Below are 27,335 nucleotides of genomic sequence, written 5' to 3'. Positions count from 1 at the left end.
TTCATAGTGGAACCAATTGGACAACCAAGCCAAGAAGGAAAGAAAATGGAGCAGTGAAGTACACGGCAGCTGCCTGTTCCTAAGTTATTAGTTGCTGGTGTGCAGTGTGTATTGCAGAGCAGGCACACAGCTGGTAGGTGCTGCAGTATGAAGTTAAGCCTCTAAGTAAAAACTCGTGCAAATGCAGATGTGCATATGCCAAGGTAATGTGAGTTGGAAGGTAGATAAAGCTATCTCCATCACAAAAGGAAAGATTGCTCTGAGGCCAGGCTGCAGGTTGGAAAATTCCAGCTCTATTCCCTCTTCTGCCAGCGTCTCTTGGCAGAATAACTTATCAGGATTGATTAGTCCTTCGTGCTGCGAGTCCTTGCAGAGCAGCAGCACCTGCCTCACTGTGACTGGAGGGAAAAGTGCATCTGAGACTTCTCACTCCTACTTTTACAAAAAAATGCTACAGGAGTCTTTTTGAGCTTTTTTTTGGTGGCTATCCACTTACGTGTCCTACCCTACTGACTGCACACTGGGAACAGACTCCTATGTGCATCATTCCCTCCATTTGGTTTCCAAGGGAGAAAAGCCTGGAGCTGGGCGAGCGGAGGGCGCCCAGTGCATGGCACAGAGTTCCCTACTCTGGGTGCTCTGGGATCATGCTTCAGAACACACCTGAACAGTTTAGAGACTCTTCCGATTACCAGGAAATATCACTGTGAGCTTTTGACCATCAACAGAAACTCAAAACACTTCAGCTTGGTTTTAACGGTTGTGTTTTCAACAGCAGATCTGTAATTGCAACACAAACTTGTTTTGTCTTGAGCTTTTTGAACGGTATGCCTTTGTTCTTTTTCTCTGGCACTGGGATTGCTCATGGATTAGAAGCTTCTGCCCTTCAGAGCTGGATGTATTTTCTCCTTGCATGCTCATCCACTGCAGTGCAAAGCAAAACAGGATTGTGGGGGAGTGCTTGGGCTGGTGGGGTGGCGATATCTGCCCAAACTGGGTCACTACAAGGATGTAGAAGGTTCTCCAGCAGCACACCAAGTTCTGCTTTCTGCAAGGACAGTGGGCTGGGAACAGTCTGGCTCTCCAAGGAGGCACTGTGAATGTCAGCAATAGAAATTCCTCTTGCCGAAGTCAATAGCTTTAACTTAAAGGCCGAAGAAAACCAGATTACATTGATAAGTGTCAAACAAAAAGTTAGGGAACAGAGCAAGGTTTTTGTTGGGTCAAACCGTCGGTAGCTGCAAAGCCCTCTGTTGTACTCACCAGTGTTTCAACAACCTTGTAGTAAATCATGTTAATAAGTGTTGATTTTAGAACTGTTTCATTATCTTCTGGTATATTAATATCTAATTATTTATTCCCACAAGCATTTTCTTGTACTTCTGGCTTTCTAATAGTGCTGTTGATTGTGTAAATTAGCTGCAGTGTTGTTTCTAGTTTTTGTAATACCTTGGTAGCAGGTGGGACCAAAACATCGCTGTTCTCATAGAAATAACCTGCAACTGTTATTTCCTGTGCCCTACTGCAATTATGTGTGCCTTCGTTATTAATTGGTGAATAATCCTGCTGTTGCTTGCTCCCGTGCATTATCTCTTCCTCTGTGCCCTCCCTTAAAAGGAAAGCATGACACAGATAAAAAAGGTGGGGCTTTGCAAGCCAAAGTATATCAAAACCTTCCTCTTTGAGTAATGATTTCAGTAGGATTGCTGGGGCACATTCTGGAGACTTTGGTAAGTGTTCTACAGGGGTACGTGTTTAGGCATGGTTTTTGCTGTACTGAAGAGTATATACTTTTAATATGCTGAAATTGAGGTAGCTGTGCATCTGAAGTTTGGTAACGTCTTTTCTTTTTGACAGCTTTCACATAATTGCTAGAAATATGTTAGTGCAAATAGTGGTTAGATTTATCTGACTGCTTTCTTAGAGGGGAAGCTGGTCTTGCTTTGTCAGTTGCAGACAGGTTTTTTAAAAGCCTATTCATTAAATTTTCTTCAGAATTAGTTATTTTTACTGTCACTTCTCCGTTTAGTCACCTCTGAGCTGAAGACTTTCCTTGGAATATGCTGCTTCAAATGCTGTGAAAGTCATAGTATGAGGATTATTCTAGTGTTTATTTAATGGCTATTACTCTAAAAACATGTTAGTTTAAAGTTATGCTTTAATGCAGTAGTCCATGCTTTAAAAATGTCTTCTTATATACCTAATGGATTGGAAATACAATAGAAAATGAATTAATTTGCCTGTTACGTAGACTGTGGCTGTGTCACATCTTTTAAAGTGTGCACGGTTGCTGTGTTATTTCTAACACTGATAGAATTAATGAGATTTGCTTACAAAAATCAGCTAAACTCGGTGGTATCAATGCAGCTCTTCAGAACTTAAATTTAAAAATAAGTCCAAGGTTTTCAGAATTCCTTTGCACCCTTGCTAACTTTTTTTACTTTGTTTGCAACGTGTTCGTTCTTATAAATTATTTACAAATGCAGCAAGGCAAACTTGAAATCCTTTACTCTATTGAATGAATAATTTAATGCCCTTGTTTCCTCTTAATCTTCTCAGTTACGTCCATAGTCACTTTTCTGGTGTTAACTTATTAAACAGATCAACAACTAAAGTAAACCTCTGTCAATAAATAAGTTGCATAGATTCCTGACCAAAATGTATTTCCCCCTGTGGAAATTTATTCTGAATTACAGCATTAAAAAAATCAATTTTGTGAACTAAGAATTGCTTTCTGGGCTGTTAAGAAATATGTCCCCCAATGCAGATGCTGGTTTTCCTCAGTGAAATGAGTGATACGGTGGAGGGTGTGGGTGTGTGGTTTTACTTTGTTTTGAACAATCTGGTGGTTTTGGGGACTATTTTCTCAGCCATTGCCTTGGTTGCTAACCAAAGCTAGCACTTCATGAGGGCAGGATGACTGCTTCGTGGCTGTGGCCATCTAAATTCCTCTGGCACTGTGTCCTCCTAGAAGAGAAACTGCTAAAGCTTTGTTAATTGCTTCTTTGCTTCTAGCTCATGCCAGGAAAACATCCTTGCGCTAGGTAAAATGTGCAAAGCTCGTGTCCTGCCTGGGGAGGGAAGGAAGGATGCTAAAAATGTTTGGGGTGCTGAGTGAAACCTGTCATAGCAGCAAAGTCAGCTGTTCGTCTTATAGCTTGCTTGCCCTGTTTGGAAATGCAGTGAGAGCTACTAGTCTTTTGACGGAGCACTTTTTATTTATCAGGACCTTCCTGATCTGCGCTGAAGGCAGGGTCAGGCAGGGAAAGGGGGTCATTACCTGCAGGACCCTGGACTCATTTGGAGGCTTTGTGAAAATTCAGGCAGGCCTACAGCCAGGCAATGGGTGGTCCCAAATTTAGGGAAGGTAAAGCCAGACTATTTGACCAGACTATGAAGACCAGTGTTTGGGCTTGCATCTGTCAGTGAACGAGTGGCGCTGGCCAAGTCCCTAAATAATTCATAGGTGGTTCCTTGATGGAACTCTCATGGCTACCCAGCATGAGGTTCTACTGGCCCTGAAATGATCTTGGGAAAGCAGTGAGCAGAAATGGTAGCCTGGCTGCTCTTGGCAAGCTTCTAGTGCTTCATATTCCTTTACTGGCCCCCTTCCCATTGGGCCAGGGGAGACAGGGCACACGCATGGCACTCTCGGGGTTGACTGGCACTCATATATTGGTAGATCTCTGAGCACTGGCACAGCCCCTCTGCGCAGCACCCCTGCCCAGACAGTTAAGAAATAATTTATTAAGACAGGAGAGATTGCAGCGATCAGGTGCAGGTGCAAGGCTCAGCCAGACAAGTGCACTAGCCCTGTTTCATGTGCAAAGGGTCCCTTTTATACCCCTTTCTGCTAATTCCTCCTCTGTTCTCCCCTGTCTGCCTTTCCCTCCTCAGCTGGCAGGGCTCCACTGGCCCCCCTCCAACATCCTTGAACTTCAGCTTACATCCTCAGCAGCTGTAAAGTCCGAGTTTGCACAAAGCTTCTGGCTAACTCATCAATTACTGACTGACAAGGTGTTTTTTCTTATCTTTGTCTCCATGATGTTTGCTTGCTAGGTTTGAGCCTCTGTATATTTTGTGTATGGCTTCCCTCTCATCCCACCTGACAAGCCCACCTCATCAGATAACCTCACTGGAACAAACATTGCCCCGTTCCACATACCCTTATTGTGGTATATCAGGTTTGGGTCTCATCACTCCTTTGTTGTCTATCAGTCAGATTTTCTTCTCTGCATGATCTTGTTTATGGCTTCCTCCTTTTGTGTTGAAAAGGCCCGTGAGCAGGTACCCTTAAAGGAACAGACGTTCGCTCCTTCTACAGACCCTTGCAGTTCCTGGGCAAATAAAGGCACGCTTCTGTTCTGGGGATCTGAAGCAGGGCACAACCAGACTGGTGGCCTCTTTGGAGGTCAGTTCGTTCCAGTGTTTTGCTTTGAGCTGTTGTAGTTGGCTACAAAGCCTTTTCCTGAATCTGGTGTAAAGCTTGCCAGACTTCTGTCCTTGCTCTGAGGTGGAAGTGCTAGAGAATTATGCAAAGGAGATGATAAACTTCAGAGTAGGAGCGTGGTCTGTTTTCTTCTGCAGCTTCTACTTAAACAGCCTAACACCTTTCTGCAGTGCTGAATGAGAAAACAAATTGGTCTGGGGCAGATCCACTGTCCCTGAGACCTTGAGCAAGTGTGTACAGCCTGACATTTATCTGCAGCTGAAGAGAGTTCCCCTGTGAAAGGCTTAGGTCAACACAACTGTAGCTCTCAATGGCACATGTTTTGGAAAGTCACTTTTGGATCTATTTCAACGGTGAAATTTGAGGGAGAGATCATTATGGGAGATGAAGAGATGTGAAGAGATTATAGGCTGTTGGTTTTCAAAGAAAAGGAGTGGGCTTTTTAAATTATTCCTCTGGGCTGAGAATCCCAAACGCCCATGGTGGGGGTCTGTGGGTGGTGGTGTGATTCTTAGAAGCTCAGGTATCTGTGGAGTCCACATGAAATGCAACCAGATGGTCAGACCATGTACCAGCTTTTTAGGTTTGTGCCTGAATTGCAATATTACATGATTTTCCCATGGCATGCAAGCTAGCTCAGTGTTGGCTTGGGAGGCCTGAGATGGGATTTTAACTGTTCTGGTTTTATGTTTTGCAGAGGGTGTATAGCCTGCCTGCCTTTTTCTGCAGGGAGCCCTGACTTTGGAATAGGCTTTTCTTTCCGTGGAACAGTAGTGCCAGGTCTGTGTGAAATGCTGTGCTCTTGGCCGTTCTTTGAGAGACTCCGTTCCCCTGTAACACTTACTTGTTCTTCCAAGCTTTTGGTGAACACTGGTTTTCCATAGGTCGTGGTTCCAAGTGGTCAAGTTAAAACCTGTGCCTGAATTGAGTGCAGGTACCGTTTTAGGCATCCTGTTATCATACAACACTAAATTAGTGCAGAATAAATAAGATTTAAAGAACTTCAGAAGCTGGGACCACTGCAACGCGCCAATTACTCAGGTTGCAATACGACTATAGAATCATTTAGCTTGGAAAGGACCTTTAAGATCGAGTCCAACCGTTAACATAGCCCTGCCAAGTCCACCATTACACCCTGTCCCTTAGTGCCATATCTACATGTCTTTTAAATACCTCCAGGGATGGTGATTCCATCTCTTTCCAAGGCAGCCAGTTCCAATGCTACCATTCTTTGGGCCCCAGTATCTAGCCACAATGAAATGTACTTTCCAGGTTTTTGCTTTTTCTGGGGTTTAAATCATTCCTGTTGCATGCAGAAGGTGGGAAGGGGGAACAGAGCCTTTTTTTGTGCTCTTCCATCACTCAACAGAGATAAAAAGAGTGATTGAAATCCCAGGCACGCTGAAGAATTTGGGGGAAGTATTTGTGGACTTCTACCATGCACAGTAAACAACACTGAGTCAACTGTGCTCCGCCTCAACGTGCAATGTTTTTCGTAGTATTTTTAAAATAACTGTGAAGTATAAATGTACATGTCTTTGTGAAAACCTGCCTGTTCTTTCTTGCTTTAGGGGTTGCTCACGTCACACTCCATCGTTCTACTTAAGACTACACCTTCTTGCTGCCTGTGCCATTCCCAGTTTGTTGAGTGCCCCAAGTAAATTGTTTCACACTTGCTGTTTTTTTGATCTCAGAAATATGTTTACACAGGGATGCTTCATCAGAGCTGGAGAATGCATGTTCCTGTTTCTGGGGGGATGCTTTTTGCCATACAGTGGCAGTATCACCTAAGGGGCAAGCCCACTGTACACAGTGAGAGGAAAAGGCAAGAGAGAAAAACAGTGTTGGAAGGAGAAATAGAATTTGTTCTCACTGTGTTAGCTGCCTGCCAGCCTTCCTTTCAGGAAAAGACCTTTTCCAGTATTATTCATGAAGTAACATGAAGGGAATGGGAATATTTGCTGTAGCATAAATAAATTTTTGCACTGTGCTTTTGTGCAAATGAAGTGATGCTCCTTCAAAGTGATGCCCATACAGGTATCTGCTCTAGTGGGCAACTGAAGTGCGTTTGCTTCCAAGGGTGACTTCTTCACTTTTGGATCCAACAAACTTTAAAGCCACTTACTCTTCAGATTGCACATGTTGACAGTCCTTGTTACAGGAGTGGACAGAGGCCTGAGGGATCATGTTCAGGTGCTGCAGCTACTCTAAGATTCTTCACCTTTTACACTCCAGTTTGCTGATTGAAATGTTTCTTCATATTATCCCCTTTATTTTGTAAAGACACTGAATTAGGGACTGCTCATTGTGTATCAACGCTGAATAGCACAAGTCCTGAGCATCAGAGATGGGAAGGGCAAGAGTTAAGATATGGCAATGAATTGAATGGGATGGTGTGTAAGGCATGCGCCTTTCTCAAAGCATGTTGACTTGGAGTTCTTTTTGGAGTGGGGAAAGAAAGAGGAAAGTCTTTGTGGTGTGAAAGAAAAGATTTTTCTCTGAATGTTAGTTTCATGTTTTAGGAATTGATATACTTCCTAATTATTTATGTTGGATACAAATAACATCTCCCTTGCCTTCCTAGGGCACTTAAGTACCCTTGCTGTTTCTTACCTACTAAAAGAAATTACCATTGCTTCATCAGCTCCTCCTCTGCCACGCTCTTTCAGGTTTCTATGGGCACCATGCGGCACCGAAGAAATGGCAATTTTGAGAGTTCCAGGCTCCTCTATTCCAGCATGTCTCGCAGCACAGATGTGTCCTGCAGTGACGCTGTGAGTATCTGCTGCATTCTTGACAAGCTTGGGTGTTATCTTGGGAGTGGGCCACAGTGGTTATGAATTGCATCACATCAGGAGAGGGATGATGGATTTGCCAGTTTTCCTTTATGGAGAAGTTTTCCTAGCCCCTGACCCTTCCAGCAGTAGTGAAAGTCTAAGTATGCATTGTATTCCTTTTGATCCCTGTAACTTTTTATTGTACGTTATTAGTCATTTATGTTTTAACATGCTTTTTCACGTTTCAGTTAGACACAAATCCTCTGCCTCTAAAGAACAACCCCAACCTCTTCACACAACTTGAAGGCAAAGGCAGACAACATATAATTATGTTCAACATCTTTTTCAAACCTCAATGATTTGCTGATCACAGTGATTGCCTGGCAGATTTCTTGCTTCTGATGGGCTTGTAAGAGGCCTAATGACTCACTCTTAGGTCTTTAGCAAGTGGTTCCCCCTCCCTTTTATTTTTTTGGTCTTGCATCATTGTGGCTTTTACTGGCTAATTATGTTCTCTTCTATTGTCTTTGTTTTGGACGTTATACTTTTCTACTTGGAGTAACTTCCTCTAACTTCTGTTTAACTATGAGTGTTCTGTGCAAATGGTAAACTAAACTACAGCTGCATGTCTGCCCTTTTCATCCCAAGCTAAATCTTGCCTTGCAAATCTAAGCTATGCTTAAAACCAAACCAACCCTCCAACCCTTTATCAGCAATGGAGATTTTTGTTTGCATTTCCTAGCTCCTATAGGCAGATTAGGAATGAATTTGCGTTGCCTAAATTCGAAAGCTTCCCCTGCGCTTGTGGAGTTTTAGGGTTAATATGAGAGATAATGGTTAAACAAGGTGGAGAGACTTTGCATTCTATTAAGCTCACACAAAGCATGATTTTAAGTTCTATCCAGGTCTTCTACTGGGGTCTTTTTCTGTTGAATTAAAATAGCCCCTACCCAATAGGATGTTGATGTCTTTGGGTTTTTTTCTTGGGAAGAAACAGTGTTTACCATAGGCTTTTGAGCAGTGTTTACAGCACTTGACCACTATTTGAAAAATATTTTTAGTGCTGTAAGTTATTTGGAAATGCTGTGTAGTTTACAGCTGCTTCTATTGTGCCACTGAATTCAAGTAAAACGATTTCTAGGTGGGTCTTTTGGATTAAAAACTGGAACTCAAATAGGCTCTCCAGCAGCTCTTAGGGCATCAAATCTGTTTGGATGCTCAATTTTATTTATTTTTTTGGAGGGGGAAGCCATACCTTTTGCCTCTTGAGTATATATTTTGCTTGATAGATATAAAAATACTAGTATGACATGGGGGCTTTTTTGGAATGCCTATTTGTGATTTTTAGTAGTCTTTTGTGTCCTGTTAGGTCCCATCAGTGCTTTCTAATTGCCTTCCACCATCCGCTTTGAGAAAGGAGACTTACAAATTTGCACCCATTTTCTTTGTGTTTAAACCAACTGTGTTGTTGCTGAGGTTTCTTCTGCTTTATGAGTTGTCAGAAATAAGCTTTATTTTAAAAATATTTTTAAGGATTTGGTCAACTTCATCCAAGAAAACTTTAAGAAGAGAGAGTGTGTCTTTTTCACAAAAGACACCAAGTCAATGTAAGTAAATATTTTTTCTCTTTTTCTACGGGTGTGGGGGGCTGGGAGCTTGAGAGTATTTCTGTTTGCAAAGCCGTGTGGTGGGGTTTAGGTGGGGAGGAAACTTTTTTGATTTTATAAGGAGCCTGAATCTGGCAGTGCAACCTCACCTCAGTCTCACTTGTACAACTCTTTGTTGTCACTTGTTTGGCTCGTTTGCTTATGCCTAGGGTATTTTGCAGTGGTGGTCAAAAGCTGGAAGTCTGATGGCTGGACAGACACTGGAGTGCTTCTCCTAGCTCTAGACCAGTGGTCTCCATGCTGGTTTGATTGCACACCCCATCAGAAAAATATTTTTAGCATACCCCTCAATGTATGTTTATTTATAAACTATATACATCTACTACTGTATAATATTATGTACATTGGAAAACATACACAAAAATAGCAATTTAAAAAGGGTGAGAGAAAGATGAAATAAATACTTTTTCTTTTTTAAAGTTCATGTCATATGCTCCCCTCTTTGGAGGCCACTGCTCTAGACTCTGTGGAGTTTGTGTAAAACTGGAACTGTATCAGTTTCAGTTAGTCCACAAGTAACTTGATGCAAAACTAGGGGCTGATTCTGTCAGCATGTCTTCCAGCAGCTCTGAAAGGGGATTTGATATCAAATCCCCTATCTGAAGCATAATTGTGGCAGTATAGACGTGCTTTTAGGAATGCAGTACCAGTACTGGCATTGGTGTGTAACAACGTAGGTATGCATCAGAAGCTTGAATAATTTAATTTTTTTCATTTTAAACCCAAATCACAAATTCCAGGCGCAAGCCTTTACAGCAGAGAAAGGCAGTCTTTTTTTTTTTTTTTTTTTGCTCAGGCTGATGTTCTGTTAAGATAGGATATCGTACTTGCTCTGTTTTCAGGCACAAATACCTATGCAATGCAAGTTTGAGGACCATAACATTGCTTCTGGGTTTTGATAGTTGGTTGTTGTTTTGGTTTTGGGTTGTTGGGTTTTTTTGCAATTTCAGGAGAACAGTGATAGAATTAAAGCAGCTGCAGAAGTCTTAATATAGAATTCTAAGGGCTCTCAGTAACCCCATTCTGCTCTGAAGCTGGGAGGAAGAATGCCTTGGAGAGAGGGGGAGGGAGGGAAGGAAATTAGTCTCATTTCAGAAAGTCTTACTTAGGGTCCTCTTCTGTCATCTAAAATGGGATGTCTGGCAAAGAACCAGCAAAAGATGGGAGAGCTGGTTCTTATCAGCTTCTCTTCCTACATAAGCCCACTGGGAAAGGATTGCAAGTTGATACTTGCTGGGGTTTTTTGTCTATCCGTTTTTAAGGTAAACCGCTTTTATTTGCAAGTTATAGTGGAGTGGAAGAAACCATGTAAGTTTTCTGTCCTTCAGAGAGGCACACTGGGACTCACCCTTACAGCAATCTTCACAGGAGGGCATTTCTCAGTCTCATGTTTGCAGGCTGCAAGCTAATCATAAAGGCCTCTGTAAGCACATAAATTCATGTTCTCATATTAATCCTTTTGGACTGATGCATCTGTTTTTTTTAATTCCCCACCCCCCATATATTGCCAGATTGCACAGTGCTGTTAACAGCATTGCTCCTCTTGCTTCTCCTCTTCATCTACATTTTTGTGCTGTTAGTAAAATTAGCACTGGGCGAGTGTTTACCTGATGTTTCTTGTTGACTTAGAGTGTAGGGGCCACACTTGTTCCTTCCTGTTGCTGTTGCTGACTGCAGTTGTCAGTCCTGTCTTTCATAAGCAACTACCCCTTCTCCATGCCCTCTGAGGAAGCAGGGATATAGGATATATGGAAGATTTCATGGATTGTGCTGCAGCTCTTCCTAGGAAAAGAGTTCTCCTAGCTTCCTAGCTTTCCCATCTAGTCCCACATAACAAAATTGCAGATTTTTCCACCCCTTGATGCAATTTCAGTGTTGGTGGAGAGGGCATTGTTAGTGACCGCACACCATGACATGCGATGAGGCGAGTGGGGTGGGGGTGGGAAATGTGCTGGGAACACAGGAAACTGCCTGCCAAATCTGCTCAGAGACCAGACATGCATCTTGATGTGACTATGCTTTGGACGCACTTGGACACCAGTCAGGCCCTGGGTTTGCATGGAAAACAATTACACTTAGTAACCTCTTCATATCTGGTTGAGAGCACAGAAAGTGAAAGAAACCATTTGTACGCAGGTTAGCAGCCGATGAGGTCGCTGCCGGTGTTGTCTGATGACAAGCTCTTGTTAATTTTCTTCTTTTCTGTGCATAGTTGTAGGGTTTCAAATTAAGCTTCTGGCGAGCTAACTTGGTTTGTGATAGTGAAAGAGGTCACAAAGGTGAGGTCCATCCAGAGGTGTCGGCAGATCTCTCGGCACAGACTGGCTCCTGAGATGAACTCAGCTCGGTGCCTGGTGCTGCACAGAAGCAGATGATAGGGGCAGGAGGCGTGATTAAGTGCTGGTCTCAGCTGAAGGTTGGTTCCTCTTAGCTGTTAACTTGTCAGGCAGCAAATCCAAGTAGAGTCCCACGTACAGCTGGGTTTGTAGCTCCACCTGCCACTAGGCTTGTTGTCTTGGCACAGCCCTGCTCCCAGGCTTTGCCCTCGATATGACTGCTGCTGCAGGCACCCTGTGTTCTACCAGCTCCAGGTTTGTTGCAGAGTAACGCTTCTCGGGAATGTCCAGATTGAACAGAAGTTGTGGTGTCAGCTGTTTTTTCTGTCCCTTGTTAATACACATATCGGAGCTTACTTTTCTGTGCTCAGGATGGTAAGTGTGGGGTTTCATGTCTATTCGTTTTTCTTTCAGGGGTAACTTATGTAAATGTGGATACCCTGAAAATCAACACGTAGAGGGCACCCAGATTAATAGCAACGAAAAATGGAACTACAAGAAGCACACTAAGGAGCTTCCTACTGATGCCTTTGGGGACATTCAGTTTGAAAACATGGGAAAAAGAGGAAAGGTAAGTGATTGTATTAAGGGTATCCATCAGGCACCTGTTGGGTGCACCGTATTCAGAGTATTGAACCCAATGCCAGTGGAAGCCCCTGAAAAGCAGGGAAGGTGCAGCTAAAGTCTATTTTGTTCTAATGGAAATGGAAGGAGTTATGCTACAAAGGAGACAAGCTGGTTTCTCAAGCCCTGAAAATAGGAAACAAAGAATAGTTTCTTCTATTTTGTTTGTTTCATAGGCTGATGATGGGAGCAAATAGAGATTTCCAGGCATGGCAGAAGAATGAGTGAATTTTACTTTTCTTTTTTTCACGGAACTGGTTTTATTGCAATTGGCCTGTAATACCCTTCTGAATGTTTCTCACTGGGACTCTGTGCAGTGACTGTATCCATGTGCAGTTGGAGCAGCAGTTTTGTGGTCCCCGTCTGGATGGAAATGTCATGGTGTTGAGCAACAACTTAGTACCCTTTCACTCATCTTTATCAGTGAACCCAACCTGAATTAAGTGCCTGAATGATCAAGGTCCTGATTAAGATGCTTTGTTCCTTACAGTCTGACTTTAAGGCCAAGACAAGGCTGTTTCTTGGAACGTTGCACCTTCCCCATGTGGACTAACTTACACTTTAGAAAGAAAATGGTGGGGGGTGCACACCAGTACAGCTCTCTGGACAGGAGCACATGTAACATGCTTTGCCTTTGAAGGTGCAGCAGGATCCATGAGGTGACAGCCATAGGGATTTTATATCTGTAGGGATGTAAGACCTTTCTTTGGAGGATCTGTACTCTTCAGTACCTGCTTGCTGCTCCATAAAATCATCACTCGTGCTTTGTCATGGCTTTAAGATTGCACAACATGTCTTCTAACGCCTGCCTACCGAGCCTGCTGACCCATATTGCCTTATGTGCAGATCGTTGCTGTCTGCGGGTGTACAGTCATATCTCAGGCCTTAGGCTGGACACTGAAGGATGTTGTGGGATGTTGGAATGGGGCTTGCGTGTCCCACATCCTCATTAAAGTAATTTTGTTTGGAAGGGTGCTCTGGAGTTTTCTAGCCGAAACTCTTGCTCAAAGCATATCCACATAGACCAGGTTGCTCAGGCCCATAACCAGTTCTGATTATTTGCTAGGGTGGAGATCCTGCGATGATGGTAAATTCACAGTGGGGTTTTAAGGTATCAGTGGCACTTCAGAGGTTTGGTTTGGGTTCCTCCCCCCTTCCCCCCCCCCCCCCCCCCCGCCCCGTGTTTTTCCTTGGTGTGGGGACAGTGGAGGCGTGGAAAGAAGAAAACTGCTGATGTTGCTGTTTCTGATTTATTCTGATACTGTGTGACGAATCACATGTAGCTGAGCTCATCTGCCTTTTCTAAATGACCGATATTTACTGTTAATGCAGCTTGCTTGTGACAATCAAAATCAATGAGGAAAATCAGAGCATGCTATGTAAATTAATTGGGTTTGTTTTATGCAAAGTAGCAGAAACAAGAGGCATTTCAGTGGGAAGTAAGACTGACGGGTTTGAATCACGCTTGGATGGGTCCAAGTACTTCACCTATCTCTTGATGTGCATATTTTAGTTTTATACTGCAGTGTTGTAAGCTGCTGTATACCTTTACTGAAAGAAGAAATGGTTCACTCTTCGCAACATTTCTGAGTTCTCAAAGCTTGAATGTTCTTTCCTTAGTTGTGTCCCCCTTCCCGCCTTGGAAGCCAGTTTCTGTGTGCCCATAGTTGTTTCATGAAGACTCTTAAGGCCGCTGTGTGTGTTTGAGAGCATACTTTGTTCAAATACTGCACGTAAGTCGCCTAATCCATCCCACTAGCGTGCTGGCTGGAGTTAATCTTTGTTCTGCATTCTCACTCCCTGTACTGCAAGGCACCTGCTAGTCTTAAACGTTGCACAATATTTTTCTCTTGATCCCATGTGCAGTGGGGAGGACATAAAACCCAAGGCAACACCAGAATTGCTATTATTAGCGAGGGATGGGAGGTTTTATGCCCTGCATTGCGCTTTTTAGGCCAGATGAGTCTTAAAAAATTCTGAGCAGGAATGTTACGTGTGAACAGACCAGTGAAATCTCTACGCTTCCGAAGTCCTGCTTGTGCACTCCTTTTCCTGCCGTGTTGCACAGGTCCTGTGACATCTGAGAACGTTGCGGTTAGCTGCGTTGTATGCTCTGGTAGCCATCAATCTGAGAAATGCTTCTCCGAATACCTTTCTGAGTTCAGCTTCCGAAACGCTTGGCATCGCCCGTGTTGCGAGGGTCGGATGGGGCATGGTCGGGCTGCAGCAGCCACTTGTACCAGCAGGTGGCACCGTTGCACCTCGGAGAAGGCGAGTGGTGGCCCCGAGGGGGGTCGCCCGCTCCGGTGGAGCCTTGCCAAGGGCTCCGGGAGCAACCGCCAGAGGTGTAGTTGCTGATGCATGGAATGGAACTTAGGTGTAACCGAGGTGTGTTTGCAATTATGCGCCGAGATGTACGAAAGAAGGACGTAAGCTGTACGGGCAGCTCAGCTTCAGCATCTGTCTAAAGCAAGCACCATATAAAAGATAAAAATGACTTCTTAGGTGAACACAGCAAGTCATTCAACTGGAAACCTTAATTTGTTGATGGAGCAAAGGCAGTCATACAGATACCAGGTACTTTGTGTATCAGTAGGGTTTAGGAGAATTGCCTTCTAACTACAGAGCTAACAAGATTTGCTGTGGGGATGGCTTACTGGCTCTGTGAAGCAGTTAATTTTTCTGGTAGGTGGCTCCACTACTATTGGGACCGTCTCCTGAAAAACACCCAAGGCTCCATGTGACTGATGCTGCTTAGAGCAGAAGCTGTGGGAGTCCCTTAGCTCTCCTGTGTACCTGCTGGAGCCTGCTAGACTTCCTCTGTGACGTGCTGTTCTGAGCCCAGATGCAATAACTGCTCCTGGGAACTTGTTCTGGAATAAACATGTGCTTTTGTTCAGGTTAAATGCTTCTCAAGAAATGGACATTTATTCCTCCAACCAATCCCTTGGGTTTGCTCTCCTGCAAATATCGGGCAATCTGCACAAAATCCCCTGTGATACAGGTCCATGTTACTCCTCTTCATACCCTGATATGGGTTGTATAGCCGTGATGGTCTTCCAAAAGTCCATCACAATAAACTACTAACAGTGATAAAATCGTAAAGAGCCTATTGAATAGCATAGCAAGAAAAAGTCAGAGGACCTTTCACATAAATGAAGACGTAGTAGGTCCATCTGAAGTCAGATTATCTTTTTAGTGTGCTTTTTGGCATTGTTATACAGTGTTCAGGCTTTACTACATATTTGCGGAAGTTCTTATATATTATACTTCAAATGTTTTATGGATATATGTTATGTAGGGACACCATCCAAACGGAGCCTGGAATTTGTAGTTCATTAAATTAAGGCTTTAGTAGTGTAATCAAAATACAACTGTAATTGTTACTAGTTCACCTTGAACAATGCTACCATTAATCCATAATCTCAGCTATAAATAACATTGTTATTTATTGTTAATGTTGTTATACTGTAAACTTCCTTGGTGTTTGTTCATCCTTCCAATGGTCCTCTGAACCCCAAGGTCAGTCCTTTTGCCTTCTCTGAGCAGAAGGTGGATTGGGTGCCTAGTTGTAGAGGAAGGATAAAGATGCTTTAGAGAAAGAAACAGAATTCACAGTTACTTCACCCTTTTTCAACTGGTTGTTGGAATAAGACTGTACGTTAGAGAAGAAAATGTAATTTCTGGTCTGTTGCTAGCTATCACTATTTATCTCTTGCTGTATTTGTTCTCTTATTTTCTCTCAACCAAGTACATCCGTTTGTCATGCGACACAGACTCCGAAACACTGTATGATCTGATGACCCAGCACTGGCACCTGAAAACCCCTAACCTTGTCATCTCTGTCACCGGGGGCGCAAAGAATTTTGCGCTCAAGCCCCGGATGCGCAAGATATTCAGCAGACTGATCTACATTGCCCAGTCCAAAGGTAAAGACCTGCATATGTGTCTGTATTATTTTCTTGCTGCGTAACACTGTTGGAGTGGCAGCAGCTCGAAGGGTCAGCAGGGAAGCAGAGCGTTTGGTTTGTTCCTGCTTGGCTGGTGCCCTTGGGGCAGATGTGACGTAACAGTTTGGAAGTGACAGGGTTGAGAGCTAGCCATCGGATGCCCATGATAACCTAAGGTCAGTTGTGTAGCATATCTTTTGTGTTTAATTGAAGAATAAATGCCTTTTCTGAGGTAAGATCTTAAGAGGGGATTGGGTGGTTGTATCTCAAAGGTAATGCATTAGGAGGGTGGGTATTCCGCTACGTTTCCCCAGGTTATTGAATGTTGTCCCCCAGGGGCCTGGATTTTCACAGGAGGCACACATTATGGACTGATGAAGTACATCGGGGAAGTGGTCAGAGACAACACCATCAGTCGGAGCTCAGAGGAGAATGTGGTGGCTATTGGCATAGCAGCATGGGGCATGATTTCCAACCGAGAAAGTCTGATTCGCAGTGGTGACAATGATGTAAGAAACAAGTATCGGCGGGGGGGAGAGAGGGGGAACTAAGAGGAGGCTCAGCTGTCAATTGTATGGATTATGTCCCTGACTGACCGCTGCTCTCGGCGATGACGGTATCTGTGGTAGGCTGATGTTATCAGCCATGTGATGACCGAGTTGAGTGGTCAGTCAAGCTCTGCTCAATGTCTGGCGATGCAGACCTCAGCAGGATGCTTTCCAGTGCAGTGCTTGTGTAGAAGCACATCTGTCTACTTAGCCTGACCTACTGTGTCCTGAACAATTCAACCTGGGGCTAGCTTTTCTTCAACATACATAGCAGTGAGACAGAACATCAGGTGCTTTTCCCAGAACCAGGAGGAAACTGAAGCGTTCTCACGTTCAGGATGGTCACACACATCTGGCCTGGTGGGAAGGATTTCACCTGGGCTTAGCATGTGTGTGGAGGTTCAGCTGCTCTAATTTCGTATCTGGCATTGCATTAGGGAATAACTTCTTTCATGGTTATTCTAGCTGCTGTGAAATCCTTGCACGCCCGCCCATGGTGGGCATTCCCATGAGCTGAGACATATTGTACCTGCTGCTACTGTTAAGGAGCTTGCTCATTGATGCTGTTGTTCTGCCTGCCAGATAACATGGGCATAGCTCCCCTTGTCTTTTGTCTACTAGACACAGTAGAACGTGTCTAAAAACCATCCTGCTAGATAAATAAAAGTTTGGTTTACTGAGGGTTCTGAGGAGGTTTGAGGGTTGAACTAGATGATCTCAAGATGTCCCTTCCAACCTACAAAAAATCTGGGGAGGTGTTGAAAGTGAGTTTGCCACAGATTTAATGTTTGTGGTAGCTGAAGGAAGCATGCATTGCAGAACTGGACCTCTGAAAGGACTAAACTGTTGCAAATAACTTCCACTGTTCCATGGGCTGAGGTGAAGTTGAGAGGATCATCACACACCAGGCCGCTCTGTAAAGAAGAAAAGTTTCTATGCAAATATTTATGCTGTGCTCTTGCCTGGGGTTTTTCCCGCTGTCTTCTGCTGCTGTTGGAACTGCCAGTGAGCAGTGCCTTGAGTCAGAAAATTCAGACTCCTAACTACTGAGGAATAGTTGGTGGCTAGGGGTTGAGCTTGTCACTGGCTTGTCCTTGAAGGCTGGTGCATGCTCTGCCCTTGGATCTCTGTTAAATGCTGTGCTTGTGCTTCCAGGGGTACTACCTGGCTCACTACATAATGGATGATCTCAAGAGAGACCCCCTGTATTGCCTGGATAATAATCACACCCATCTCTTACTTGTTGATAATGGCACCCATGGGCACCCAACGATAGAGGCAAAAGTACGAACTCAGTTAGAAAAGTACATTTCGGAGCGAGTTATCCCAGGTAGGTGTGGGCATCAGGTTGCAAACCTCCTCCTTCTTAGCCCTTGTGTCCTTTGGGGCTGACGCACAGTGACTTTTCTGGGAAGAAGAGTAGTGATAACATCCCTTGCATGCTGAACTGGAAGGGATGCAGTAACTGCATTGCATCTTCAGCACTTTCAGGGACAACCAGCCCCCTTCAGAGCAATACCCCTCCCCTCATCTTCCTGCTTCATGTCACAGTAGAGCTCTCTGGGACGTGGCAAATGAACGATTTCAGCCATACAGCCCTTCCCTCCTTTCCTGCTGGGCTTGCTGTCCTTTCTGTCTACTTCCTACCTGGCACTGAATTCCAGGTAGCTGAAGCACAGCTACATGAGAGCTGAAATGAGGCTTTTCCCAAAATATTCAGTTGAGAGGGTGATTGATCCATCTGCAGCATGCTCCTAAATAATTTATTTCAGCCCCTTCTTTCTCAAAATGGAAAAAAAAAAATCAAAAGCCTTGACAGGAAATTCTGAGTTGAAGAGTGTTTTGACTGAGGCTTTTTGGTGTTTTGGGGTGGTTTTTTTACTGTGTACCTCAACTGAAGCATAGTTGCTGTTAGTCATGATGAAGCACCCAGAGTCATTATGAAACTTAGTATGTCTTTTAAACACTAGCTCCTAAAATTATGGGCTTCTTAGCTTTCCTTTATAATCGAAAATGTGAAGTCAGATGTTCTGAATCTTGAACTTCTGATAAAAACCTTGCCCCTAGACTCAAAATGGTCAAATCAGTAGGTAAACACAATAAAATCGTGTTTTGGGGACTTTGGAGCTAGTTAAAATTATGATTGTTGGGAGGAAAAAAGCATGTGTTGGAGAAGACTGTCTGAGGCTAGCTACACAGAATGTTAGGCAAAACTGAGTTTTCATTAAAAATAGGAAGGGCCGTTAATAGATTTGGCAAAATCAACAGTAAACTAGTATCAGAGTGTTTGCATTAATTGCTTGGAAGTTCTTTCATTGTACTCTGGAAAAATAAGTTGTTTAAACTGCATTAATGGGTTGAATCTTTTTTTTTTTTTTTTTCCTTTTGGCATGTTTCACAGAATCTAATTATGGTGGGAAGATTCCAATTGTGTGTTTTGCCCAAGGTGGAGGGAAAGAGACCTTGAAAGTAAGTTTATTTCTTTTACTGATTTCCAGTAGTGACAGTAGGGACATCGCTCTGATACTTCAGACAGGTTACTCCACAAGCAACTTGGTAGACAGTCTTCGTATTTACTGAAGCTTGCCCAGCATTTGCTATAGAAGGATCTTGCCTGCAATTCATTTAAGCTCGTGAAGTTTTTTTCAGTCAAAATCTTCTGTGCAAAGTTTCTACCTCAGGCTGACATCCTGGAAAACCCTTGGCTTGGAGAGTTCAGTTGTCTCAGTTCTTCCCTAACAAATCCAGAGCAGGAATGTTTGTTTCTTGTGTTTATTTGAGCAGCAATCAGAAGTCTGTCAGCCATGTAGCTCTTGATCCTTCTTATACAAATTTCCTAAACTGCGGTTTGGGAAAACTTGGCTTGACCATGGTCAGTGGAAATTAGTGCTTTCTTGTATACATACAGGGAATATTGACTATGCTGGAGATACTCCAGGCCAAAGCTTGCTCTTACTGACTTGTGATTGCTGCTCCTGAGAACTGTGGGCTGCACCTAGTTTAAACCTAGCCAGCTGAACAAGGCAGGAGGGTCCTGCTGACTCTGACCCTTCTAAGCCCAGAAGGGGAGGGAGCAGGCAGCATCCTCAAATAGATGACAGGTAGGAAGAGGACAAACAGAATGGAGAAGATAGAAGTTTCTTGAAACAAGATGTCTAAGTGACACTTAAGGAAGGGGTGAAAAAAGAGATGACTTCTAGATCTGTCTCGGTGTTAAAAACCAGGATTGCTACTTCCCCCTCCATCCTGCAGGAGTGTAGAGGGTGTGACTGAGGGAGCAAAGGGACCTGGCACTGGGGAGTTCAAAGCAAGGGGATGTGCAGTCAGGCTGTGTGGGAAGGGAACAGTAACAGTGAGGATGAGATGGCTCTAACAGCAAGAAGAAGAGCTGATGCAGACTAAGCTGAAGGACCTTGAGAAAGAGCTGGGAAAAGTGTTGCTTGGATTTGGCAAAAGGGTAGGTACAATGAAGAGAGTATGTCAGTGTTTGAGACAGTGAAGTTGAAGCAGGGTAGTATATATAATGATTTATCTTGAAGAGATGATCTTGGTATCAGAGCTATGCTGTTAATATTGAGGCTAATCAAACTGTTTTGCTTTTCAGGATGACAAACAATGTGAATCCAAAGCAGAGTCTCTGTTACCACTTCATTTGTGACATTATTAAATTAGTCTGAACCACTCTGTGAAACTTCAGATCATTATCCCAGCCTCCCTATATGTTTCCTGGGTGTTTCAGTTCTATTTGCGTGATTAATTTTAGCTTTGCCCACAGGTAGATTACAGGTGAATACAGATGCAGAGTTGGGTGTGTTAATCAGAGCTCCTAAGCTGAAATGAAGCATCTATTCAGGTTTTGGAGCAAAGCTTTGCTGAAAATGACGTGTTGAACACGTCCATTTCCTTTTAGCTCCAAACTGCCAGTAAGAGAGGATTTGGCCGTCACCGAAGGAGCCGTTTCTATGTGCCATGCAGCATAGTTAGTTGGGCGGCCTTGTAGCTACATGTATGGAGAGGCCTCAAACCCACTGTTAAGAAATGATACGTAACACATACTTACTAGCTATTTTCCTGGTCTGCTAATCAACTCTAAAATTTGGCAGATGGTGATTTCTGTCCCTCAGTTTCTGTAGGGCTCTTCACAGCCCTCTATTGTTGAGTGAATGCTGTTTTTAGAGTTGTGCATTGGTGAGCTATCAGCAGGCAGTAATAAAAATGCTGCTCTGGACCACAGGTTTTTCTGTTTTTCTCACTTAAGGCAAACATAAAATCTCTAGGCTTTCTTACTAAATAGTAGGCTCTCACAACACAGTCATGTTTGAGGTGATCACCTCTCCTTCTCTGGCTCCCTAGTCTATCAACGTGGCCATCAAGAGTAAAATTCCCTGTGTTGTGGTGGAAGGCTCCGGCCGGATCGCTGATGTTATTGCTAGCTTGATGGAGGCAGAAGGCACTCTTGCTTCTACATGCGTCAAGGAGAGCTTGCTCAGGTATCTGCCTCGTACCATTTCCAGGCTTTCGGAGGAGGAGACGGAAAGCTGGATCAAGTGGGTAAGTGTGTGCTACTGCAGGGAGCTAGCAGGGCTGAAAGCAGGAGAAGGGTAGAAGGAACAGGAGTTTGGGAGCAGCTAGTGACTTCCAGATCAGGAGGTGATACCTATAGGTTGTCTGGGGCTCCTTAAATCCATGGGGATTTAAAAAAGAAAATTTCCAAAGTCCTGTAACTTACAGGAATTGGAACAAAAGGAGCGGGGATTGTCATCTTTTGGAAAGACAGCACGTGTCAAGGTACAGGAGAGCTAAGGCCAGGTGTTTTGTAACTGTGTACTCCCCAGGTGCTTGAGATTCCTCTGGAGCACTGGCTGATGTGCTGGTTCATGTTGCGATTCCTTTGTGTGCTTTGTGAAGGTAGAGAAATTGGATGTTTGCTGAATCAGGCCTCATGACGCTCAATCCTGCTGAATTGCTCAGAGGCAAAGGGTTATTGCTGCTACCCCACAGACTCTCGGATTGTAGGAATTCCACTTCAAGATTCTCTCATTTCTTCAAAAGTTCTTGTCTTTCTTCCCACATTCCTTAAGATATTGGGCAGGACATATCTCCCTTACAGACTAGGGGTGGGATGTTTAGGACTTGGTCTTTTTTTTGTTCACCATAGTAACGTCCCTACACCATCTTCGTTGGGACTCTGTATAGACGTAATAATACCACGTACATGGGGTGCAGCTGAAAGTACAACACTGCATGCACCAGCAAATTTTTCTTTAGCTCCTTTTTGCCTCTTTGACCTCTGCCTCTGTAGAGCCTTCAGGATGGTAGTCACTGTTGCGATCCCATATAGAACTGTTTATTACAAGAGTTTTCTGGAGGCTGGGAAAACTGGAGAAGTAAGGAGAGTGTCTGCTGTCTTGGGTTGCTTGGGCTGGTCTGAGGAGACTGTTGTAACTCTGGTTATCTGACCTTCGGGTGGACTTGTTTCTAGATATACTTCTGCTCTGTTTAACAGGGATAGAACAAAATGGAGCTCCAGAAAAATCTTAGTGTCCTGTTATTTTTCAGAAGTCTTAGTTCCAAGAACACTTCAGCTCAGTGAACAATCCATTAACTCGAGCTAATTGACTTTCTCAATTAACTGCCCTATGCTTTATCCTGGGGTCTGATTCTGTGTTCCTCCCTTGGTTAATTATCTCCTACCCACGCTCACAGTGGGGAGCAGGGCGTGGGGAGCGATTGCATATTCAAACCTCAAAGTTTGTGATGGGGGATGGAAGATGTTTTGTTTTTTTAGTTTGGTTTTTGGTGGGTTTTTTGTTGTTTTTTTTGTGTTTTTTTTTTTTTTTAAATGAATGTACTATTGCAAGTTTTTTTGCAGCCCCCAGAAAGGAATTCCGATACTCAAAGTTATGTGTGTATTTTCTTTGGTACAAACTAAGCAAGCTTCTGCTACTGAAGTTTTAAGTTTAAGCAGCTATTGTTTGTGGTAAATTCAAATCTCTTGGTCAGAGCTTGGCAGAGTGAGGTCATGGGACAACCTGTAAGTTCCTCTGGGCAACCTGCTCCACTTGGCTGTTTTGAGCAGCAGGCTTGGACTGGGTCCTCAGCGATGTCTTCCAGCCTCAATGCTTACAACAAAAAGTGCAGGAACGGGGCATGGCCTCTTGCAGAGAGAGTCCTGCAGAAACTGAGTCTGAATTTGCACTTTGAGGCTGGGGGCTGTGGTATCCAAACCTAAAGAGAAAGAGCTGCCCTCCGAGCAGACCGTGAGCCTCTGGTTTGCAGAAGGAGCTTTGCATGGGGTGTGGGGAGCTGCTGGAGGTGGTTTTCCCTGTTTGGTCACCTGGCCACACTCCTCACAGCTTCTGCTGAGCTGCCTTGGAGTGTACCTCTTCCTGCAGTCAAGGATTGCTAAGATTATTTGTTCTCAATGTGCTGGAATGAAAGTAACTTTATAAGGTTTGGTTATGGGAGAAATGATCTCTGTTTTTGACAAAGCACTAGGAGGTAGAAACTGTTCTCTCATAAACTGCTAGACATTTGTTGAAACTTGTGCTGTCACAATCTTTTTTCTTTATGAGTAGTTTCTAATTACTGAGACTCTATGTTTTTGGTTATGCATAGGGGAATCACAGTTATTTGTATTTTTGGAAGATAATTAATCTTGTACTTCAACTTTAAATCTCATTATCTACCTCTATCTGGACTTGATTAAATTTTAACTGTATGTAGAAATAGGACTGATGAGAAGCAGCTTTGCTATGATGTGATGGGAAATTTCTTTTAAAGATACTCCGGGAGATCAACTACTAAACAGCCTAGGTTGCTTTGAAATGGAACTTTTCCTTTTTGTAGATCAAAGAAGTCCTTGAGAACCCTCATTTACTGACAGTTATCAAAATAGAAGAAGCTGGAGATGAAATTGTGAGCAATGCCATTTCATTTGCTCTGTACAAAGGCAAGTAATTGCTTTTTTTTCTGTGTTGTTTTGGGGTTTCTGTGCATTTGGTTTTTTTAATAGATGGCAAAAGGTGGCTCTTTACTTTCTAGAACAGCTTTCCTTGGAGCAGTGCTATCTTTCTAAAGTTAGGCTTCTGCCACGGTGTGGACCTTGTCTTTGTCCAAAGTGATGTGGACAGGCTACAGCAGCATTATGGGATCTGTTAGTTTGGGTGAGATTGAAATCCAGTCCAGATAACTGGGAAGGCATTTAGCAGAGCTTTGGGGACACTAGTACAGCATCTCTGAAAGTAGCACACAACAGGGAGTCAGGAAGCCAAGCAAAGGATCTTTTCTGATTATACTGCAGAAGTGGATTACTCAGCATGCTGCAATGTAAAATTAAGTATCTTTTGGTATATATGTGGGCTGAAGAGGTTTGACTGGCCTTCAGCAGGGACAGAAGTATCCGGCTAATTAACAGTCAACGTGTAGGGCTGCTTGCTAACTTTCAAATCCCAATAACTTGCTGCCATGAGTAATTCAGGCCTGGGACCTCTACTACTCCAGCAGAGCAGAACTGGTTCTCGGTGGAGGTTGCTGGGCTGGCCTAATTTACCTGCCTGTGCATGGAGAAAACCTATGAATGTTACAGCTTTTCGTTACGCTTCTTGTGTAGGCCTCATGGGGAGTCCTGCAGAATTCCTTTTGTTTAAAGGAGGCAGGACACTGAGGAGCCTGGAGGAAATGTTGTTCTAATTTTGGTTGATGAGGTGCTCCTAGCTGCTTGTTCGTGGCCTATGTTGGGCCATAAATACGTCTTTATGCCCCCAGCATCCTCTAAGACCCAGTCGGGAAGATGTGCCTTTCCTCAGACTCATGCACTTGACAGGGGTCTTGTCAGGTAACGTGTGAAAAGCAGAGGCAAATAAGTATGCCAAGGAGCTCTTCTGTGTCCGGTCTTTTACCCAGAGCATTGTTCCTCCTCTGCAGCTTTCAGCACCAACGAACATGACAGGGATAACTGGAACGGGCAGCTGAAGCTGCTGCTGGAGTGGAACCAGTTGGACTTGGCCAGTGATGAGATCTTCACCAATGACCGAAACTGGGAGGTACAGACAACTTCTGAGTACAGTGACATGGGACCAGTGGGAAGAGAGACATTGGGACAGCGGCCACTATCTCAGCACCCCAGCTTCTGTGATAAGCAAGAGTGTCTATTCCTCTGCACTGACATCACTGATTGCAAAGGTTATCTGCCCATGCCAGAAATACTCTAGGCCATCCCACAAAGGCATACAGAAAAAACTGACCCTGATGAAAATGTGGCAGTTAGCCACATGTGTCAGGCCCTTAAGTAAGCTTTACGTGTCTCACGTGCTCCCTAATATTTGCTTTTCCATTTCTTCCTAGTCTGCTGACCTACAGGATGTCATGTTCACAGCCCTGGTGAAAGACAGGCCCAAATTTGTCCGACTTTTCCTGGAAAATGGCTTGAATCTGAGGAAGTTCCTTACCACAGAGGTCCTCAGAGAGCTCTACACAAACAACTTCAGCAGCCTGGTGTTCAAGAACCTGCAGATTGCAAAGAACTCCTATAATGATGCCCTCCTCACATTTGTGTGGAAGATGGTTGAAGACTTCCGAAGAGGTCTCAAAAGAGATGACAAAAATAACAAGGATGAGATGGAAATACATCTTTCGGTAAGTGGTGAACATCTTGATTCCACTGTTCATCCCCTGCAAGGAAAAACCAAAAATGATGTTTTGCTTCTGGTATAGCAGATTTGCTTTAATGGTCTCAGCCTTGGTTTACATTTAATATACTGCCCTGCTTTACAAATGCATGTAGGGGTCATTTAACTACAAGAAAAATGGGTGAGTTTGGGTGTGGTGTTAAAATATTTTCCATTAGAGCAATTACTGCTCTAGTTATGCTTGTAATTTATACCGGTATGGATTGAGTCTGGTAAGAGGTGCCAGCTGGGTGTGAGGAATTTGGGCTCTTATTTTTTGGTACAGACACTTGTACCTTAAACCTTGCTTGCTGCAAGGATGTTAGGCACCTTCTGGACTTTATTTCATTGCCAGGTAGAACTAGGCTTCTTAGTTATCGCAGCACAGTAGGTCCAAACATCAGATCCAGATCTGAGTTTCAGAACTGGACCTCAGGCATTGGATAGGAAACTTTTGAAATCAGTTGTTGACTTCAGAGATGCAATGCAGCACGTGACATTTGGGGGAAGCTTGGTTTGAAGATTCTGCTTAATTTTGAGAGTTTCCACCAAAGTTTGTGACGGTTAAAAGTTTTGTTGTACAGGAGTCATTTCGTGATGGCTTTGCTATCCCCAAGGGGCTAATTGCTGTAATGCAAAGAAGATGGTGGTATAAAAATTCCTCTCTGTATAAGTTTATGTGAAATTCAGGGTCTTGCTTAAACACAAAAGACTTACTGGTGTAAAGTTAGTATTCCTTCCAGAGGATGTTAATCTGTGTTACTTAAACACAGAGTCAAGCTGTGAACGAGGCTATTTTGAAGCTCATGGGTTAAAGCAGAAAGTGACTTTGACCCAAGTGTCCTTTAATGCCAGCTTCAGGAAAAACGGGGAAGCTGAGTCTTCCACATCAAAATGTAAGGCTTTAATGTGAATATAAAATATAACCTAACTCACGTTAGTGTGTAACAAGTGCTAGGCAGGCAGGAGAGAGGATCAGTGGGCTGGCTGTAAAAGAAAGAAAATACAAAAGCAGGAGAGTGGCAGGCTAGGATTTCTTCCAGTTGAAAACGGTTTGGTGAGCTTAGGTCTAAGGAGTTGTTGCTCTTTCGTTCAGGATGAGTGTCCTATCACAAGGCACCCGTTGCAAGCTCTGTTTATTTGGTCGGTTCTTCAGAACAAGAAAGAGTTGTCTAAAGTCATTTGGGAGCAAGTAAGTTGAATTATTTATTCCTCTTTACAAACAGTACAGTGGCATTCCTTGTCTTTGGTTTATAGGCCTTTGAAGGCGCTGGATCCATGTTCAGACACAAAACTGCAAGAGATAATTGCTAGATGAGTCTGTAAGTAGGTTTAATATTACCCATTTTGTGCTTGGGTGTGGATTTCATACTTTCCCAGGGTCATTGCTGAGTCAGCAGTCCAAGCTAGCAGGTACCTATAGTTGTGTGTTCTTATCTACATTCAAGCTTGGATGCGAGTTCCCACCCATTCCACAATATGGATGTGTTCTTATCCCAGGTATTTGATTGAAATAATTTATAATTTTGATTAAGAATTACATTTAATGATGATTGTATCAAATACATAATTCACAGGCTCTAAATATGAGGCTTATGCAAGTAAAGCTAATGGATGCCCCTGTTCACGTTGACCTGTGTGTCCAAAACAGTGCTGCTTCCCTGCACGTGTACATTTTGAGTAGAATAGACTAATGTAGTCTGGGCAGTTCTGGGTACACCCAACTGGTCCAGACTGGTGGACAGTGAAAACAGTAATGGAGCTTGTGAGACGCCAGACCCTCTTTTGTGAGTCTTCAGCCAGAGATGCAAAGCTAATATATGACTACTAAACACAACACCTTTCCAAACTAGTTGCAAAGTTGTTAATCAAACCAGTACGCTGACGGTTACAGTTTGTTTTGTGGAACTGGATCTTCATTTGCCAGTCTTGACTGGAAACTGAGCAGCTGCAAAAAAAGGGCGAATACATTTTAAAAAGTATATCACATTCCCTTTGCAGAGGGCTTTGCGTGACTTAACTCTCTCTCCATAGACCAGAGGTTGCACATTGGCAGCTCTTGGGGCCAGTAAACTCCTGAAAAGCATGGCAAAGGTGAAGAATGATATAAATGCTGCTGGTGAGTCTGAGGAGCTCGCTAATGAGTATGAGACAAGAGCAGTAGGTAAGCACCTTCTTTAAGTCCTTTAGAGATTTAACAGGAGGGGTCAGAGATCAGGAAATTGTTTCGTTTCTTGGACCATTACTTCTTTTAATGATCTCCAGGTCTGGTGTGTACCAGGGATTGCATAGTGATTTTTTTTTTTATTATTAT

At 43.5% G+C, this 27,335-nt stretch overlaps 1 protein-coding gene across 3 annotated transcripts in view; it reads left to right on the top strand.

Annotated features, from left to right (window-relative positions):
• Nucleotides 1-1,688: 1,688 nt before the first annotated feature.
• Nucleotides 1,689-27,335, top strand: part of TRPM8 (transient receptor potential cation channel subfamily M member 8) — a 49,193-nt gene continuing 23,546 nt past the window's right edge. For 2 of the 3 annotated variants that reach the window (XM_055812989.1, XM_055812990.1), the window contains exons 1-3: nt 24,610-24,989; nt 26,118-26,213; nt 27,056-27,185. In XM_055812989.1, the coding sequence (XP_055668964.1) occupies nt 24,720-24,989; nt 26,118-26,213; nt 27,056-27,185 (496 nt within the window). In that variant the 5' untranslated portion in view covers nt 24,610-24,719. Of the gene's footprint in view, nt 1,731-7,119; nt 7,225-8,760; nt 8,835-11,644; nt 11,802-15,605; nt 15,784-16,140; nt 16,314-17,507; nt 17,683-18,753; nt 18,822-20,705; nt 20,904-23,201; nt 23,305-24,278; nt 24,398-24,609; nt 24,990-26,117; nt 26,214-27,055; nt 27,186-27,335 lie in introns of those variants that run through there. The other variant, XM_055812991.1, reaches the window with a different exon arrangement.

The sequence above is a fragment of the Falco peregrinus genome, chromosome 8, assembly GCF_023634155.1.
Source record: "Falco peregrinus isolate bFalPer1 chromosome 8, bFalPer1.pri, whole genome shotgun sequence".
NCBI lineage: Eukaryota > Metazoa > Chordata > Aves > Falconiformes > Falconidae > Falco > Falco peregrinus.
The sequence above is the reverse complement of the archived record's forward strand: the minus strand, read 5'-3'. Positions and strand labels throughout refer to the sequence as shown.